The sequence below is a fragment of the Lepus europaeus genome, chromosome 4, assembly GCF_033115175.1.
Source record: "Lepus europaeus isolate LE1 chromosome 4, mLepTim1.pri, whole genome shotgun sequence".
NCBI classification, from domain to species: domain Eukaryota; kingdom Metazoa; phylum Chordata; class Mammalia; order Lagomorpha; family Leporidae; genus Lepus; species Lepus europaeus.
This window is the reverse complement of record NC_084830.1, coordinates 38,808,240-38,828,485: the sequence shown is the minus strand read 5'-3', so window position 1 is coordinate 38,828,485 and position 20,246 is coordinate 38,808,240. Positions and strand designations below refer to the sequence as shown.

Below are 20,246 nucleotides of genomic sequence, written 5' to 3'. Positions count from 1 at the left end.
AGTTACGGCTGCAGCTACAGGCTTGCAAGTAACTTACACGCCATTCTCTGTAATAAGATTTTTAACAAGTTGGTCGATTTGATCTCTGTGCTGAGCACACAATACAATGTAGACCCTGTCCTAATGCCACATGAAAATCGTGCTCCTGGTTCCTTCTTCCTAAATACCAAAATATTCTACAAAAATGGGTCAAACATCTGGGTAGGGAATATGTCCTCAGATTCGAAGCTTTGACCCAGGTAGTGAAGTGTTAGGACGTATAATTCTGTCACAAGTGATAGACGCTGGCTCAGTGAGCCGTCAAGCTGAATTCAGCAGACGTACTTCCAAAAACGGTTGATGTCCTCTTTGCATGGCATGCAGTTGTTTTTCTGTTGTGCAATGACACAAGAAGAGCTACTGCAGCTGATATCTGCAGGAACTTTTTCCAGGCTGGTAACATTTTTGGTGATCTTCCATCAGAACGTTCATCTAAGCCTTCCCTCCAGTCACCCACTCCCAGCTCTCTCACTATCCCTCACCTCATGTCAAATGTGGAATCAGAGGGAGAGGAAGTGAGGGAGGGAGAGAAGGAGAGAGGGAGTTGGAGGGAGGGGGAGAGAGAGGAGAGGAATGGAGAAGGAGGGAGAGGAAGGGAGAGGGAGAGAGAAAGAAAGGGAGGGAGAGAGAAGCTGCCCTGCTTTCCCTACCCCACCCACTGATCTCTCTCAGTAACCATAATGCTGTCCATTTTTAAGGGTACAGACTTTGTGGCAAGCATATTCCCACATGCCATTAATAAGTAACAAGAATTTCAAAATGAAAACATCTATGTACCATGAAGCCAAACATCATTAGCAAATGCATCCACTCTCCAGAGGCCTGCTTCTTGTTGCATAACCAGTGGCTCTCATGGCCTGATTGGAGCTGCTGAACTCAGTGTGGGCTGTGGGTGCCCTCTTGAGGATACTGGATGCAATACAATCTGCCTGATTTAAGTCAACTGGATATTGGTTTTTTCTAAAACCATTTCAGGAAATTTCATTGGAAAATTTTGACAAACATCTACTGTTGTGGTGAGACAGAAAGATTGCACATTATCTAGGTTGCAGACAGTATCAAAATCAGGTAGGTAAAATAAAAGGAGGGAAATTTTTGCAAGGAAAAAAATCCTATAGATATATCTATTTATGATTAAATAATGCTTTTCCACAAGATGAGCTTCATTTAAAATTCCGTGTCTGTAATAATCAAAATTAAGCCTGGAGATAATTCATGACATCCTTACCTTTCTTCTCCCTTCCTGAACCTACCTCTCTCTTACAAAATCCCTGGCCTTAAACACTTCGACCCAGGCCTTCCTTCCCATCAATGCCAATGAGTTTATCTCACTTCCCTACTTATTCATCACTCTTGGGGCTAGATATCACATGTCCTTTACTCTGTCATGTGAGTTTATGCCAATGATGGCACCAACACATGAGTGACCTTTATTCTTTGAGCTTCAATGGCAACTTGTTTCTTTCTCCTGTGTGGTATCCTTTTATCACTATTTTTCTGTTTTCATTTAAAAAAATTTTAAAAGGCAGAGACACACAGAGAGATTTTCTATCTGCTGGCCCACTCATCAAATTCCCACAACAGCAGTGCTGACCCAAGCTGACCCAGGAGTCTGGAACTCCAGCTGAGTCTCCTACAGTGGGTAGCAATGACCTAAGTACTTGAACCTCCCAGGGTGCACATTAGCAGGAAACTGCATCAGAAGTAGAGCCAAAACTCAGCCCTGGTCACTCCTCTGCCCCCTCTCTCTGGAGTTCTTAACATGTCCTTTCTTAGATGAAGGATGTTGACTTTGCATTTCCTCTCTTTCCACTAGACCCTCCTGGCTCTTACACAGCCTGAGTCTAAGCACGTGGCTCCCCAAGGCACTCCTTTGCAAAGTGTGAATGATGGAGCACACGAAGGCCATTCATTTCTCTAAGAGTTCTGCTTAACAAATGCACTGTTGCCTGACTCACAAATGAAGGGGATACTTACAGAAAAATATGACTATTGGAACAGTTCTTCCTTCTGTCCTTGGAAAATCCTTTCTACTTGTATTTGTCTTGACTCATGCCTTCTTTCAACAGTTATTTATTGATCTCATGCAATGAGCTGAAGGATGAAGTGAGGAAATGCTATTCTTACTTTTTCTTTCATCGTAAGTGTTGTCTAAGAAAATATCTTGGATTTTCCTTTATGCCATTTTTTTTAGATTTATTTCATTTATTTGAAAGGTAGAGCAACAGAGAGGGAGAGAGAGACCAAGAGAGAGCTAATGTCTACTGATTATCACTCCTCCACATGGCCAGGCAAAAGCCAGGAGCCCAAAAGTCCATCTGGGTCTCCCATGTGGAAGACAAGGACACAAGCACTTGAGCCATCCTCTGCTGCTTTCCCAGGTGCATCAGCAGGGAGCAGGACTGGAAGAAGAGTAGGTGGGACTCAAATTGGCACTCGACATGGGACACCAGCATTGCAAGTAACATTGCATCCTTTTCACTTGCCCACTCAACAAAAATACTTCGTATGCTGAACTGGGTTAGGCCCGGGTCATATAGAATTAATTAAAATATAAGCTAGAGTATAATTCCAACACATTGAGTATGTGATATGTATAGTGACTTCCTTCCAAAAAATACAATACGGAAAGGGGGAAGATACTTAGGGGGTGGAGAAATCTGACAAATGCTAACTCAACCAGGTGATGAGTCAGGTTCACTGCGTGTACCTTCACATGATGTGATCAAAATGGAACTTTGGTTCTTGGTCCTTTTCTCCCAAACCCCAAAACCCGAGGCTAACTATGAGAAAATCATTGAAGAAGCCATCATAGAGGGATATTCTACAAAATTTCAGGCCAATACTCTTCAAACTGTCAAGGTCATCAAAAACAAAGTCAGAGAAGGGCGGGTGTTTGGTATAACAGTTAAGCCCCATCTCATATCAGAATACCTGGGTTTAAGTCCTGGCTCCATTCCTGATTCAGGCTTCCTGCTAATTCACACACTGGGAGGCAGCAATTGATGGTTCAAGTAGGTGGGCTCCTGCTATCCATTTTGGAGAACTGGATTGAGTTCCTGGCTCCTGGCTTTGACCTGACCCAGCCCCAGAAGTAGCAGGCATTTGGGGAATGAACCAGTAGATGTGATATTACTGTCTGTTTCTCAGTCTTTCAAATCAAATAAATAAGCAAAAACATTTTTTTAAATATTACTAAAACAATTAATGAAGTAGGAGAAACTGCAACAGATCAGAGGACACATAACAACTAAGTGTAATGTGGGATCCTGGATGAGATCCTGAAATAGGAAAAGAATATTAGGTAAAAACTAAGGAAATTTCTCACAAAGTAGACTCTAGTTAACAATAACATACAATACTGGTTCATTAATTGTGACAAACATACTATACTAATGAGTGAAAATAATAGTGGAAACTGGTTATGGGGTAAATGGGAACCTTGTTTTATCTTTGCAAGTTTTCTATAAATCTGAAACATCCTAAAATAAATCATTTACTTTAAAAATTGAAACTATACCTCAAGAATATTAATAAGGGATGAAGTGAATAGAGATTGTGGCACAGTATGTGTAGTGGGCACGCAGGGTGGCAAGCGGAGGACTGACGGTTGATGGGCCACCTCTAAGGAAGAGGAAAGCTAGGTATCACGGATGGGCAGTCAGAGAAGGGAAAACCATTGTTGTGCATCAGAAAGGTTCCAACTGAGATCATCAGCATAAATTTTAGTTGAGAACAGCCAGTCCAGCTGAACAACTTTCTTATAAGAACCAGGCTGAGAATAGAGAAAGCTGGTACTGCAATTGACCCAGATAAGGACTCAGCACACAGGCTCTGAAAAAAATCTCTTTTACTGTGCACCATGATAAACATACTTTCTTCTTGTGCAGATTCATTATACTGTGAAGTTTCCTTCTCAATACTCCTTCTTTTTTTTCTAGCATGCTCTGCAAGTTTCACATTGAAGTAGGTAAATATAGTGCAAAATATTCTGATAGAATCTTAGGGAAAATTCTTAAAGCAAGATCTAGAATAAATCAAAGAAATCCAAAGGGGACTAGAAAGAGTCAATATTTGTTTTCTTTTCTTTTTTTCTTTTCTTTTTTTTTTTTTTGACAGGCAGAGTTAGTGAGAGAGAGAGAGACAGAGAGAAAGGTCTTCCTTTCTGTTGGTTCACCCCCTAAATGGCCGCCACAGCCGGCGCACTGCACCGATCCAAAGTCAGGAGCCAGGTGCTTCCTCCTGGTCTCCTATGCGGGTGCAGGGCCCAAGCACTTGGGCTATCCTCCACTGCCTTCCTGGGCCACAGCAGAGAGCTGGACTGGAAGAGGAGCAACCGGGACAGAATCCAGCACCCCAACCAGAACTAGAACCCAGGGTGCTGGTGCCACAGGTGGAGAATTAGCCTAGTGAGCCCCGGCACCAGCCGAGATTCAATATTTCTTAATACTATTTCCTTATTTTTGAAAGGACAGTAAAACAAGAAAAGAAAAACATAAACATCTCCAGGTTTTTAAAAGTATCTGAGGGTTAGAAAACTTGAAGCCTGTGGTTCATCTGCCTTCCCGGTCACCACAGGCAAAGTAACTGGAACAATCAAAAAATGAAAAAGGACTGCAAAGAATGACACAAACTAGACAAGTAGGAAATAGCAGGCAGACATGTAGCATAGCAGTTTAGTTACCACTTGGGATGCCCACATCCCATCTCAGAGTAAGTGGTTCAAGTCCTGGCTCCTCTGCTTCCAAGCCAGTTTCCTGCTAATGCACACTTTGGAAGATAGCAGGTAATGGTTCAAGTATTTGCTTCTCTGTCACACATGTGAAAGATCCAGGTTGGGTTTCAGGTTCCTTGGCTTCAGCCTTGCCCAACCCTGACTGTTAAGAGCATTTGGGGAATGAACTACTAATGGAAGATTCCTTCTCTCTCTCTCTCTCTCTCTCTCTCTCTGCCTTTCAAAAAATGAAAATAAATTTTAAAAATACAAAATAACCATAATAATTCTTAGTTTACAAAGCTTTTTATATGCACTAGCTTGTGACTCCAACAAAAATCTTGTAAGGTAGACATTACAACGACTAGTAATAACAATTACCAATAACTTTATATAGGAGAGAGTGGCTAGTCAGAGACTTTAAATGACTTTTGGTGGATCTAGGATCAGAAAGTACACCTGAATCTCATAGTTAAAGAAAACTTCATACTAATAATGCAATGCCAAACAGATATCTTTTTCCCATATATTAAAATATAATTACTTAATTTTCTATTGTTATTGTATAAATGAAGAACAGGTATAATAAAAGAAATATTGGAGAACTGGTGAGAGAGAGAGAGAGAAAGTTAAAGGCATAGAAGCTTTTTAGTTTGACCTTAAGTTAGTTATTATTAGACTAGAAATAAGGGAAGTTAAGCAAGTAATACACAGATCTTTTTTTAAAAAATTACACATCTGGATCATTACGTACTACTGTGAAACAACTGAACAGGAAAGAAAGGACAAAACAATGTTACAGAAATCAGTAGCTAGGACTTGTGAGAAAGTGGTCTAAATTTATATAGTCTAAAACCAGGACTCAAGGAGACATAATCACGGCCTATAAATATCCTGCAGGCAGCAATATGTGGCAAATAAAGTAAGTGAATTATTCACAACCTTACGTTCGGTCGTTTCTCTCTGTCCAGTTGTCTGAGGAACACAATGCCTTATTCCTGAGCTGATGTCGTCCTTAGGAATGAAAGCAGCCAAGGAGACTCTCGAAGCTATGCCCTGCTCCAGGTACACAGATATGGGATTGAGAGAAGAACCCTGGGAATGGCCTCCTGCAGCCCTCCACGTGATTGGGAATGAGATCAGATAGTCACATCACTCAGCAGAGTGCTGTCACTATTCCTCAACTTGGATAAGGAATAACAGAGAACGTAATCAAGTCCCAGGAAGCTTTTAGTTACTGATCCACCCAACTGGAGGAAGAAGTGTAATTCAAAGGGTTTAACTCTGATATCCTGACACAACATGAGTCAGGTTCTCCCATGGGATTTGTGACTACACTGTCGACAGCTATGGTTTTTCTCATAGCGATAAGGTATTTGTCTTACCTGGTAAACCACATTTTAGATATCAAAGCATTTTCAAATCTACTAGAACTGTGTAAAGGCAGGTTATAACTAAGTATTATCATTGCTATGACTCTCCCAGATGTTGTGCTTCAAAACTATCATTTTTCACAAACATTGCTTCTATGTGGTAACATTTTCCTTTCTGAAATCATCTAGGTTTTCTTAATTGAATCTTATGGTCTCCTTAAGCCACAAGTCATTTCCAAAGAACTACTTGGTCCCAATCCTTGCAGCAGCCTAAACTGAATTACAGCAAAGATGATCCTGGGCAGGCTCCCGAGGCTGCAGAGCAGCCCTGTGTACACTGATATTTAAAATCCCAGTTCTCCAGACACAACATGCTCAGTTCATCCACAGATCAATGAAAGTCCAAGCATTTTTTTCCCATTGCTTTCCCAAGCACAGGTTTTGAGCCCAGAAGGGAAGCTGCTCATATTTGGTTTTACTTATTGGAATTTTTTGTGCAAAGAGAGGGACCTAGATCATTTGACGGTCAGATATTTAGTCTTTAAATAGACAGTAGCTTCTTAGCACAAAAACAAAAAGACTGTGGGTTGTGTCTCGTTGGTGCATTAGGACATTTACAGAAATAAAATGCTCATATCACTGCTCATGGCACTGTGTGCATCGTAAACCAGGGAGAGGTGATTCACCCAAGTTTTGATTAAAGGCTGCTTTGCCCACCCTGTGAACTGGTCCCGGTAGGGACACTGAGGACCCTGGGGAGAGTGTCAAGCAGTGCAGACAGGTGTTTTCTAAGGGAGTAGCTTGTGCTTGCTTTTAGGCTCACAGAGAGGGCAGGGTACTTCTTCAGATGGTCATTTTTGCTCCACAGAATAGCCCAGCAGCCCTTTAATTGAAACCTAGGTCTTTGTGACAACATCACACCCCACCCCCAGGAAACTATATTTGTTTACTACATAAAAAAACTAATAGATTTCAAGTAAACACCTGTACCATAAAGGCTTACGAGCTGATGGTATACTTGTTGACATAGGCACATGCATAAAAACACACCCAGAATGCTCAAGCATGTGGGACTTCTCCATTACAACTGCACAGTTTATGAAAAACACAAATCAGGATGCAGGTGATGTCTGTGCTCGCATCCTGCAAGGAGAAATTAGCAGAGCTCCAACCTCTGTTGAATGCTTTCCTCAGCTGGTGGAATTTGCCAGATCTGCAATATTAACATAGAATTATGGAAATTGGAAACAAAAAGCTGGAGTCTATTGGGAATGACAGGCTCAAGATGAACTCAACTGGAAAATTTGGCTAACTAAAAGTGATATGCTTTGTGCTGGAATTTTTCTGTCTGAAAGCTTTAAAAAGGCTGTAATTATTTCAAGTTTTCAATTCAGCCCTTTTCAAATGAAGCCTTGGATTTTTTTCATTGCTTTGCACCTCTCCTCTGTGTGAACTCAAGCATTTGCCAGGCACTGAAGTGGCAAATTCATATTGGCTTTCTACTCATATCTGTATCCATTTCCAGAGGATGCAACACACCATTTGGATCTTCCGTGCCAAGAAAAACAAAGGAATATTTGTACTTCAAAACTTTTACAATGTGCACAGGCTCAAAAAACCTGAGCAAGGCTAAAAACTGCCTAATAAGAAATGGCTGATTAAGGCCAGAGCACAACTTCTTTGCAAGTTAGTACTTTTTCTCCATGGCGAAGCCAAGAGATACAAGAACTTACCTTGTGGCTTTTGGGTCCCAAATCACAATGTCAGCATCTGATCCTACAGCTATTCTTCCTTTTCTTGGATAAAGATTAAAGATCTTGGCTGCATTGGTGCTGGTAACTGCAACAAATCGGTTTTCATCCATTTTACCACTATGCTGTAAAAAAAAGTCAAAAATACAAGACTCATATTTCTTAAACCAAGGAGAAGTGCACCTAATGTCTTATGTTGAGAATCTGACCACATCTCTGGATGCTGACACATATTAAACAACCATAGCAGTAATGATGGAGATTATTTGGTAATGTATGGAAGCCTGAACATAACTTTAAAACAAAAACTATCAGCTTAGGGAGTGCAGTGGAGGATGGCCCAAGTGTTTGGGCTCTGCACCCCAGGGGAGACCAGGATAAGCACCTGGCTCCTGCCATCGGAACAGCGCGGTGCGCTGGCCGCAGCGCGCTACCGCGGCGGCCATTGGAGGGTGAACCAACGGCAAAAGGAAGACCTTTCTCTCTGTCTCTCCATCTCACTGTCCACTCTGCCTGTCAAAAAAAAAAAAAATTAAAAAAAAAAAAACTATCAGCTTAAAAACACCCCTACTAATTTTTCCATCCTTCCCAGAATCACAAACATTGTTACAGATGACTGCAAAATGTTGGCAAGGATTTTCCATCTAAAGTTTACCACCACCTACTACATTTGTCATCTGCTTTATTTATTGCAGACCTAAGATTTATGAGATAATCATGTAGACATTTGATAAACTAGTACAGAGTTAAAAACAAACAAAAAAGACTGATAAGAGCAGCTTTAGAAAGGAAAAATTGACTCAGTAGGTTCAATTTTATGTAATTGAAATTTACATGCATCAATAATCATGAACAGTCTGTTCCAAGATATTTTTATGGGAAAGACTTAAAAGAGATGTGGACCCTAAGAAAATGAAAAAGTGTAGGTGGTTTATTCCTATGTATGTTTACATAGTAAGAGTGTTCTTAAGATTTATTTATCACAAGGTTGTTGCCAAAAAAAAAAAAAAAAAAAAAGCCCATGTCCTGAAATTAAAGTTCTGGACTAAGCCATTTTAATGTTTCAGAAAATAGTATGATGTCAGGTATGCTATCAAGAAATATTTAATCACTTTGAAGCCATTTAAATACCTAGAAGCTAAAATAGATTATGAAAATCTGCTATAATGGATATCACTCTTTGTAATAGCAAAAGTTCAAACAGGATGGTTGGACTGTTACCAAGAAAACCTAAGCAAGGGCCAGCACTTTGGCACAGTGGGTTAAGGCACATGATGTAGGCATCTCATATGGGCACCGTTTCGAGTCCTGGTTGCAACACTTCTCATCCAGCTCCCTGATGATACACCAGGGAAAGCAGGAGAGGATGGCCCAAGTGCTTCTCTTGTGAGACCCAGCGAAGGCTTCTGGCTCCTGGCTTCAGGGTGGCTCAGTCCTGGCCATTGTGGCCATTTAGAGAGGGAACCAGTGCATGGAAGCTCTCTCTCTCTGTAACTCTGCCTTTTGAGTAAATAAATACATCTTTAACAAAAAAAGGGAAAGGGAAAGGGGAAGGGAAAGGAGGGAAGGAGGGAAGGAGGGAAGGAAGGAAGGAAGGAAGGAAGGAAGGAAGGAAGGAAGGAAGGAAGGAAGAGAGGGAGGGAGGGAGGGAGGGAGGGAGGGAGGAAACCTAAGCAAAGAGAAAGAGAAGGGAAGTCATCAAGGATGGTCAGAGTCAGGATAAAGGGCCAGCATTAAGGAGCATGATTAGCAGAAGATAGTGTTACAGAGATATTTTGAAGATTCCCTTATGTAAATTAAGCATTCAAATGTTCTTTAAGCAATGGGGAAACTAAAGGGCTTTTGAAAGGAAAGTGGCATGAAAAGAAAGAACTTCCTTTCTGAGTGGTGGCTTTGGTGCTAGAATATAGAGTAGATCATAGCAAGTGAGACACTGGAGACAGAGACACCAGCTGTGCGGCTACATCAGGGGGATTCAAGAACATGAGAAGTCAAGTGGAAGCGCTGCAACATTTCAGGAACTTCAGCAATAAATCTGTCCCTGAATGTCTCTGCACATCAGTGCAGCGAATCCTCTAAAGCATACAGAGAAGGCCATTATGTCTTTGCTGACACGATCCATATCCTGGTGGGGAGAGAGAGGACAGCATGGTGGTGGTTACAGCACTGCATGCCCAATCTCCACCCTTGGGAAACAAGCAAAAAGCTCTCTCTAGGGGTTTGTGCCTCCAACAATAAGCAGGGTCCTGGGTGAAGGAAAGGCTAAATAATTCTGAAACCTGTGACACCCACCACGCCTTTCTCCCATATTACTGACATCCTGTCCTCAACACCATTCACGCCATTGGGAATCTTAGTAAAGTCGTCCTTCCCAAGAGCCTTCTGGCAGGTGTTGAAAGTGCAGTGGTCAGTCCCTGTTGTGGTTAGATCATCACTGTAAAAGAAAAAGAAAGCATGAATGTGATGGGAGAGGGTTGACAGAAAGTGTTAGGAGGACACTACCGTAGCCTTGCCTAATCTCTTGACCCCCTTCTCAGCTGGAAGTCAAAAAAATGCACTGGAGAATGAGTGGCATCTTCACGGGTCTATTTCACCCCTCTCCTGAATTTATCCTAGGAAGCACTTTTAGAGACCATGCTTACAAGAAGCATGATGCAGGGTCACAGGCTAGAAAACTTGGGTTCTGGGCTCAGCTTCATCCCATCTTGGCTCCATGATCATGAGTTTTTCTGAGACTCAATTTCTTGCATGAAAATGGATAATTTCTGCATCCATTTGATGATGACAATTTCAGTGTCACTACAATAATGCAGAACTCTTCGTGAGGAGAGAACTACACAATGACATCACCATGATGATTTACGTGAATGGAGGGCAGGTCCTTCAGGGCAACCTCTGGCCAAGTGGCTGTGCTGTGATAAACAAGAGGTGTGACACTGGCTGAGGATGGTGATGTCACAGGGCCAGGAATGCTGCTTTGGCTTGTGAATCATCTGGGGGATGCAGAAGTGTGAAGGAGGGAGGAAGCTAAAGGAAAAGGGCAAATGAGCTCATACGCAGTCTATAGTGAAAAGTTCCTTGGTAACTCAAATCCAACTATCTGTGAATAGGGAGTGTCAGGATGTCCACAGATGGTGTAATTTTCCAGAAAAATGATCCTGTCTTCCCAGAAGGTGACACAGTTTCCTACACAACAAACTTGTTCTTGTATTATTTCAGCATTTAAAAATTTTTAATTCGAGAGTATTCTGGGGGTTGGCTTTGTGGTATAGTGAGTTAAGCTGCCACCTGCATCCCATATGGGTTTTGGATGCCCTACTTATGATCCAGATCCTTGCAAATATGCCTGGGAAAGCAGTGGAAGATGGCCCAGGTCCTGGGGTTCCTGTCAGCACATAGGCAACCAGGATGGAGTTCCTGGCTCTTGGCTTCCACCTGGCCCAGCCCTGGCAATTATGGCCATTTGGGGAATAAATCAGAGTATGGAATATTTCTCTCTCCCCCTCCTCACACCCTTTCAAATAAAATAAATAAATCTTTTTTAAAAGAATATTCTTTTTTTTTTATTCTGATAAAAAATTAACCAGAATGAAGAGCCCTGGCTCTGAGAATCAAGAAAGAGAAAAAACCAAAAGATAAAAATTTTCAATAAAAATCAACTGATTCTCTGTGCCCAGGAAAGGTTTTGATAATGTATACAAACATAATCAAGCCAATGTCTTTTGTTTTCCAGTTTTTTTGTTTTCCAAGGGAGTGCCCAGAATCTGTCAGGTGAAATAGAACAGAATATTGAGAGGTCAGTACACAGTGAAGATGTAGGACAAGCTCTCTCCCACCAAATACTCAGACTTGTAAAACCTTCCTTGGGCAAAAACTCTTCACAGTCATCTGCAAAATGATTACTTAGCCAACAGATTCATGAGGAAGCTGGGCGTTGAAGGGTCTGGTCTCAGGGGTGGGCCCATAACATGGTGGGCTGCGTGGTGCCATTCTTTATTCCAATAGTGAGTGCCATCAGTGCCGAGACTTGCTGCTATGGGTTCTCCATAGACCACCTTCCCTGGAATGTTCAAAGGAACCATTCAGCATCTAGATTTTCTCTTAAGAAAGCCATCTGACAAACACATACACATTAGCATTCTCTGTTCTAGCAGACAATAATATTGATACTTAACAGAATTTGAAACTATAATTTGCTTTTTTGAACAGGATTTAAAAAGGACAGCTAAAGTTTATTGATAATCTACTCTGTGCCAGTCATTGTGTATTAAAAGGTGCCTGTGCTGTTCCAAGCAGAAGGAATAAGAGCCATCATGGGGTTCTGCCATTTTCCCACTGTCATGACCCCACGAGGAGCTGCGCCTTCAGTTGTGCCAAAGAAGGAAAGGACTAAGGAGCAGAGGCAAAAGCTAACCCATGATGGACTTGAATATGAATGAGAAATAAATCTCTAATTATAAGCAATTCATATATTAGATCCAAGTTACCACAGCATTACTTAGTGAGAGACCCATGCGCCATCATAATGGAATCTTCTCAAAAGCTCTATCAGGCAAACCCTATTAATATATTCATTTGAAAATGAAGACAAGCTATGGGCTACATAACTTCTTTATAGGTATGCCACTTATCTTCCACCACATGGGGAGATTGGAGGAGGTATGATTTGAACAGAAGTATTTTGATTCTAGTAGTCCTAACTTTTGTGTTATCCTAGCCTGGTAACAGAAAATTATTATATAAGGTCATATGGACATTCACAGTAAATCTCTGCTGAAAATAGATTAATAAACTTTCCAAATCCTTAGAAAAAGCTTCTCAAAAAATTTATATGAAATGAAAGAACACTCAGATAATAAAATCGTAGCCAGAAATGCATATTTTAACAATCATGCAAATGAGGCCATCAAAAGCACACAATGTTGAAAGTTAATAGTGCACAGTGCATTTGAATTTAAAATCAGAATCCTATTTCTGATTAGCATTTGTCAGAATAATAGATTCACTGGCACCAACCTCATCGTACCCAAGCAATCATAAAAAGGAGTGCACAGTAAGGAGATGCTGGCATACCAAATTAGTTCACTCTGGTTAATCAGATGCCACATTTTAGTTAAAATCTTGAAATATAGCTGAAATTAACTGACTTCCTTGGAGACTACTGTTGGTGGATGGCCACCAACTGCCCAAGTCCTATTACACTGCGATGTAGCGCCCTAGCGGCACAGATCATTTCTTCCTCAAACTAGCCATCTTCCTCTAGCTAGCTGAGCAATTTGAAAAACCATGAAAGCAAGGTTTATGGAAGCCTAAGAATTTCACTTCTTAAGTGACCTGGTATGAAACTATGGTCACTAAAATTATCTCCCAGGCTTTGCCATGGTCGAAATCCTCTGCTTTCATGAGGCTCACACATAGATGAACACTATCCCCTTCCTGGTTCCCAAAAACCTACTCCCAGAGAAGGGGAAAGCTTTATAAACAACTCTTTATGGCCTTTAGCATGAGTAGCAATCACTTTCAGTGAAGTAAGAGGTAATGTACTTACTCTCTTCCAGAGAGATAGCAAGACAGACACGATATTTCATTTGCAAGTACAAAGAGACCTTCCTATTCCAAGAGCACTTCTTACTGATGCTTGGACAATGAGAACTCAGAGACTTGATCTGCAATCACTTTACGAGTTGCCAGCTCAGGATTTTCCACGGTGCTTCATCACAGAGGAAAGATCCTTACCACATGCTCTATTCAATCACTTGGCCCATCAAGGTGATATGGGAATATGGTTCCAAAAGTCCAACAATTTTAATAGCTCTCAGGAAAAATTAAAAGTGTCAGCATCTACCAAGAGTCTGCCAGAACTGTTTTGAAGCCAGATGACAGGTAATTTCCTTAGAATGGCTTAGCTCCTTTAAAATATGACAGTCCACTTTTTGGTGTATACAATCACCTCCTCGTTGACTGGGCTGTTTTCATCTATCTCTCCATTAAGCAGCAGTAAATACAAGAATTTAAAAATGAACAAGCACACATTCCTAATAGTCATCCCTCTATTTTACAAGGGCCTGAAACATTTCCAGAGGATTGGAAATTATACAAGAGGCAAAAAAAGGGCAGGGGAAATAGGAGGCTTGGATAATCTGGATAAACAAAATGGATAACTCAGCCTAATCAGGGGTGCTGTTGGATTTAGGCTAAAATAAAGCAACAATAAAATAAGTAGCTTGCATAGCACTCTAGAATCTGCAAAGCTCTCACCTATGAGCTAATTTGACCTTCACAGCAATCTTCATACTTGTTTGACAAAGAGACTGACAATCAATGAGACTAATTTGTCCAAGAATGCATCAGTAATTAGTGACATAGCCAGAATTAGGATGTGTTACTAGGAAAAGTGTAATTTTTCATCTCTTGGTAAAGAGCATGTATTTTAAAATGTTTAAGTCAACCACAGGCTATTTGTAGATGTGGTTGAGCAATTTTCCAATTCACTTACTGGTTTTATTTACTATGCTTAGCAGGTTGGCAATGAAAAGTGCTATATCCATTCTTAGCCTGATAGTCTCTTGATCACACTCTAGACCAGATGGTTTCAACAACTCCTGGGACATGGAGACACCCTCACCATTAATCTCCTTCCACTGTCTTAGTGAGTTGTACATTAGTAGTACCCTGTCTACCCACAGACAGCCTTTCCTTCCCCATCCTTTGGCTCAAAACCAAAAAAAAAAAAAAAAAGACTTTGCACTTATGATGCAACCTCCCACTCAAAGGCATCTTGCCCTCTGAGAGTTTCTAAATATTTTGAACAATGAACCACGTCAACCCAATCCAGACTAGCCCCCTCCCCCACCAGACAACCTGTTTATTAGACAAAGGCAAAAGAACCAGTGTTAACACCAGGAATGGATCTGCACGCAGTACGTTACTGAGTCCTGAGATCTGTTAAAGGCCTGAGGTGGAAAAAGGCAGAGAAGCTGCATTGGTGTCCAGAAGCAGAAATGTTGCCCACTAAATAGGAAATCAAAAACACTATAAAAACCAATTCCTGGGTGGACGTTTGACACGCTCATTAAAATGCTACCTGGGATGCTAACACTTCATATTGGAGTGTCTGGGTTAGAGTCCCAGGTCTGCTTTCAATCCAGCTTCCTGCTAATACACACCCTGGGAGGCAGCAAGTGATGGCTAAAGTAGGGTGGTCCCAGCCACCATGAGAAAGACCTGGATTGATTTTCAGGCTCCTGGTTTAAGCCTGGCCAAACCTTGGCTGAGGTAGGCATTTTGGAAATGAACCAGCAAATGGAAGATCTGCACATGTGTGTGTGTGTGTTATCAATTTCTCCCTCTCTCTCTCTGTGTCTGCCATTCAAAATAAAAATAAATGAGTAAATGAATAAATAAGTAAATACATCTTCCTAGCTAAAAGCACAAGTTGAAATTTCCTGGGCATTGTTTTGCTTCAAAATAACAACACATTTACAAAAGAAGAAAGAAATGGAGAGAAAAATGCATAGGAAAAGTCTGGTAGAATGGATCACACAGATTTATGTTCAAATTTGATCTTTAGCTGGTGACCTTGTATAAGGTGAGTTACTGCTCTTACAGTCAGTGTTTCTTATGTATGAAATGAGATCACAATATCCTTCTAGTGTGGCAATTGTGCGAAGGGCAAATCAATGAATGTGTGTGAAACTACAGGGAGCCTTCCAGGGACTGTGGAGTCACTTCAAGATATAGACTGAATCACGTTTTTTATCAAATACATATACTGAAGTTTTGTCAGTGCCTCAGAAGATATGGAAATAAGACCTAGTTAGAGGAAATTAAGTTAACATGAGGCCATCAGCGTGGGTCCTAATCCCCAAAGACTGGAGTTTTCATAGGAAGAGCTAGTAGACACAGACTCAAAAAGAGGCGGGATCATGGGCAGATCTGGGAAGCAGACGGCCACAAGCAAGCCAAGAAGAGGCCCTGTGAGCACAGGCTCCCTCCACAACCAACTCTCCCAACACCTCGATCTCAAGCCTCCAAACTCCAGAACTGAGAGGAAATAAATTTCTGGTATCTAAGCCAGCTATCCTGTGGTACTTTGTGATGGTAACCACAGGGAACTAATGCACTCCAGAAATGTTACTATCCCTATAGTCATGAAATTCAATTTTTCAAAATGTTTTGAAGTGGCTAGTTTTCAATGGCTTTGCAATTGGCTCTAAAGCTCATTTTGCTCTAAACATAAAGGACAATGGGATGTTTGGATGTCGCTGACAAGAAACAGCAGGAAAGCTGAGACATGCTTCCCCCTTGATCAGCTGCATTCATCTTCCCACAGCACCAAGCACTAGGCAGGAGCGCACAGTGCAGGCGCAAGCAAGACTTGGTTTCCTCTTGCTTAGCACTGACTTGCCGCAGCCAATGTGACCATTTGGGGAGAGTGTGGTTGCTGTACGGGGTCTTTCTTCCCTTCTTTTAAAACACAAGAGGAATACATGGGAGACAGAGTCTAAATAAAATAGAAAATGAGACATCCCAAACCTCCCTGGAAGAGAATTTTATATTTTACAAACTTGCAAACTTGTTATTTTTCAAAAATAAATCTGAAAAGTAAAGCTTTATACTATGAGGAAAATTGAAATCAAAGCAAATGAAACCAACAACAACCAAACAAAAAACTAACCATAAAGGATACATATTTTCATGAAAAGTATGAAGTTTGAAATGAAAATAATACTTATACCCTAAATACAGGAATATGGATAAAAGAATTGAGTTTTATTAAGACAAATTAAAGTAAGTTAACCTGAAAACTGAACAATAAAAGTATCCTAAATCTTTCAGTTGTAAATGGGAAACAAATTATAATAGATACAAGTAAAGAAAGCTCCAAGTTCAGTTGCTGGGTGATGTCACCACTAATTGAAACAAAGCATAGAAAATCGTGAATTTATGTGCATGCATGTTCTATTGGGAGGTGTGGGAAAGTGAACAGACATTGGAAAGAAGCACAAGAAGCACAAAAAGAAGGATCTAGGTTTTCAAAAACTGAAAAATTGACTCGGGAAAAATCAAAGATAATCCAGAAAGCAGAAGATAATTTTTTAAAAAAGAAATCTTCATTAATATTCTTAGAGAAGCCAATAAGATAATCCATCTATTAAAAGAAAAATATAAAAAGAGAATAAACCACCATGGGAAAAGGAGCAGCCAGAGGAAAAGTTTTCCTGGAAATAACAGTATGATTACAAAAGCAAAAGATCATCAGAAGGGCAGGAAAAGCTTGCAAAATTTTCCTAAACCACACAGTAAAAATTCAAAGGTTTTTTAAAAAAATGGTGAAAATCATTAAATGTTATGATGGGCAATGATAAAGGAGTCCCAGGAAAAGGAAGCAAAATGAATACAGAATTAATAGCAGGAAATTTTTCAGAAGCAAAGGTCAGTCTTGAATATGAAGGTAAGTTTTTAAAAGGTCAATTGCTAAATATAGTCTTAATGAAATGTCTAGCACTGAACAAAGCTCCCTGGCCGCACCCAGCACACACCTTGGGGTATTCACTGAAAGAGTAGACACTCCACTAGCCACAGAGGTATAGTCCAAAAATAAAAGTCACCATAGAGGGGGGAAAAAACCCAACAAGTATCTCCACAAATGCCTAAAATAAACACAATTCAAGAAACAAGAATAAGACAACATGATATCCCAAAAGAATGTAACACCTCAATACTAGAATGCAAAGAAATGCCAGAAATAGATTTCAAAAACTTGATCATAGGATTACTTAGAAGTAATCAGAAGCAAATCCATGAGTTAAATAAATCAATGACATAATTACATGACATAAATGAAATTTTTTTCCATGAAATTGAGATTTTAAAGAGAAATCAAAATGAAATGCTGGAAATGAAGAATATAGGTCAAATGAAAACTACAGTGGAAACCTTAACAACAGACTTGGTGAGGCAGAAGAAAGAATATACAAGTGAGATGACAAACCTCTGGAAATTTTACAGTCAGACCAAAAAGAAAGAATAAATTAGAAAACTAAAAAAAAAAAAAAATATTGAAGATTTATGGGATACTATCAAATAGGCCAACATACAGGTCTTAGGAGTTCCTGAAGGTACGGAGAGAATGGATTAGAAGGCCTTTTTAGTGAAATAATTACAGAAAACCTCCCTAATTTGCAGAAAGAAAGGGACGTCCAAGCGCAGGAAGCACATAGGACTCCTAATAGACACAACCAGGAAAGATCTTTATCATGACACATTGTAGTAAAACTCCCCATAGTAAAACATAAAGAAAAGATTCTAAAATGTGCATGAGAGAAATGCCAGATTACTCTCAGAGGATCTCCAATTAGATTCACAGCTGACTTCTCATCAGAAACCCTACAGGTTAGGAGAGAATGGCAAGATCCATTCCAAGTCTTAAGAGAAAAAACTGTCAACCCAGATGCACACTACAAAGCTCTCATTTATGAATGAAGGTGAAATAAAGACTTTCCATAACAAACAGAAATTGAAAGATTTTGTCACCATCTGTCCAGCCTTACAAAAGAAGCTTAAGGATGTGCTACACATAGAAACACAGAAACATGGTCATCACTATGAGAGCAGGTGAAGGCACAACCTCTCCCAGTAAAAGCATAAAGGCAATGCAAAGTAAACAATAGGAATACTTATGGAAAACTGGCAGGGAGAAGTCATTACTTATCAATAGTCCCCTTGAATGTAAATGGCCTCAACTCTCCAGTTAAAAGTCTGTATGACTGACTGACTGGATTAAAAAACAAAACCCATCTATTTGCTGCCTACAGGTAACACAACTCACCAACAAAGATACACACAGACTGAAAGTGAAAGAATGGAAAAGGATATTTCATGCTAACAGGAACAAAAAACAGCTGGAACAGCTATCCTAACATCAGACAAAATAGATTTTAACACAAAAGCTGTTAAAAGAGACAAAGCAGGACACTATGCAATGATTAATGGATCCATTCAACAGGAGGATATAACTATTATAAAGTATATGCACCTAATTACAGGGCACCTGGCTATTTAAAAGAAATGTGAATGCATCTAAAGGAGGATATAGACTCCAATACAATTGTAACAGAGCATTTTCACTACTCTATTTTCAGAAATGGACAAATTAACCAGACAGAAAATCAGCGAGGAAACAACAGAGTTAATCAACACTGTAGACCAAATGGACATAACAGATACCTATAGAACTTTTCATCCTACAATTGCAGTATATGCATTCTTCTCACCAGTGCATAAAACTTTCTCTAGGATTGGCCATACACTAGGCCATAAAGCAAGTCTCAGCAAATTCAAAAAAATTGAAATCATACCATTCATCTTCTCAGACCACAATAGAATGAAGCTGGAAATAAACAACTCAAGAAATCTCTAGAACATATGCAAACACATGGACACTGAACGACATGCTCCTGAATGAACAGTGGTTCATTGAAGAAATCAAAAGAGAAATAAAAAAATTTCTGGAAATGAATAAAGACAATACAACATATCAACACTATGGGATACAGCAAAAGCAGTATTAACAGAAAAGTTATTGCAATTGGTGCCTACATCAAGAAACTGGAAAGGCACCAAATAAAGGAGCTAATTATGCCTCTTAAGGACTTAGAAAACAATAATAAATCAAACCAAAAACTAGTAGGAGATAAAAAATAATTAACATTAGAGAAGTAGTAAACAAAATTGAAACAAAAAATACAAAAGTTAGCAAAATGAGAAGCTGGTTTCTTGAAATTATAAACAAAATTGGCACACCATTGACTGAATTAACCAAAAAAGAGGTATAAAACCCAAATCAATAAAATTAGAGGTGAAAAAGGAAATGTAACAACAGATACCACAGAAATAAAAAGAATCATCAGGTATTATAATAAACAGCTATATGCAGACAAATTGGAAAATCTAGAAGAAATGGGCAGATTCCTGGACACATCCAACCTAACTAAATTGAGCCATGAAGACACAGAAAACCAAAACAGACCAATAACCAAGGCAGAAATTGAATCACTAATAAAGACCGTCCCCAAAAAGAAAAGTCCAGCACCTGATGGCTTCACTGTTGAATTCTACCAGACATTTAAGGAAGAATTAACTCCAATTCTTCTCAAGCTAGTCAAAACAATTGAAAGGGAGGGAATCCTCCAAAACGCCTTCTATAAGCCAGAATCACCTTAATCCCCAAACCTGAAAAAAGATGCAACAAAGAAAGAGAACTATAGACCAATTTCCCTGATGAACATAGATGCAAAAATCCTCAACAAAATTCTAGCCAATCGAATCCAACAACACATCAGAAAGATCATTCACCCGGATCAAGTG

The 20,246-nt window shown here is 39.9% G+C and overlaps 1 protein-coding gene across 4 annotated transcripts in view; it reads right to left on the bottom strand.

Annotated features, from left to right (window-relative positions):
* DPYS (dihydropyrimidinase) overlaps nt 1–20,246 on the bottom strand; it is a 108,389-nt gene that overhangs the window by 64,412 nt on the left and 23,731 nt on the right. For 3 of the 4 annotated variants that reach the window (XM_062188125.1, XM_062188123.1, XM_062188124.1), the window contains exons 5-7: nt 11,781–11,937; nt 10,170–10,311; nt 7,860–8,002 (exon numbers count right to left, since the gene is read on the bottom strand). In XM_062188125.1, the coding sequence (XP_062044109.1) occupies nt 7,860–8,002; nt 10,170–10,311; nt 11,781–11,937 (442 nt within the window). Of the gene's footprint in view, nt 1–7,118; nt 7,340–7,859; nt 8,003–10,169; nt 10,312–11,780; nt 11,938–20,246 lie in introns of those variants that run through there. The other variant, XM_062188126.1, reaches the window with a different exon arrangement.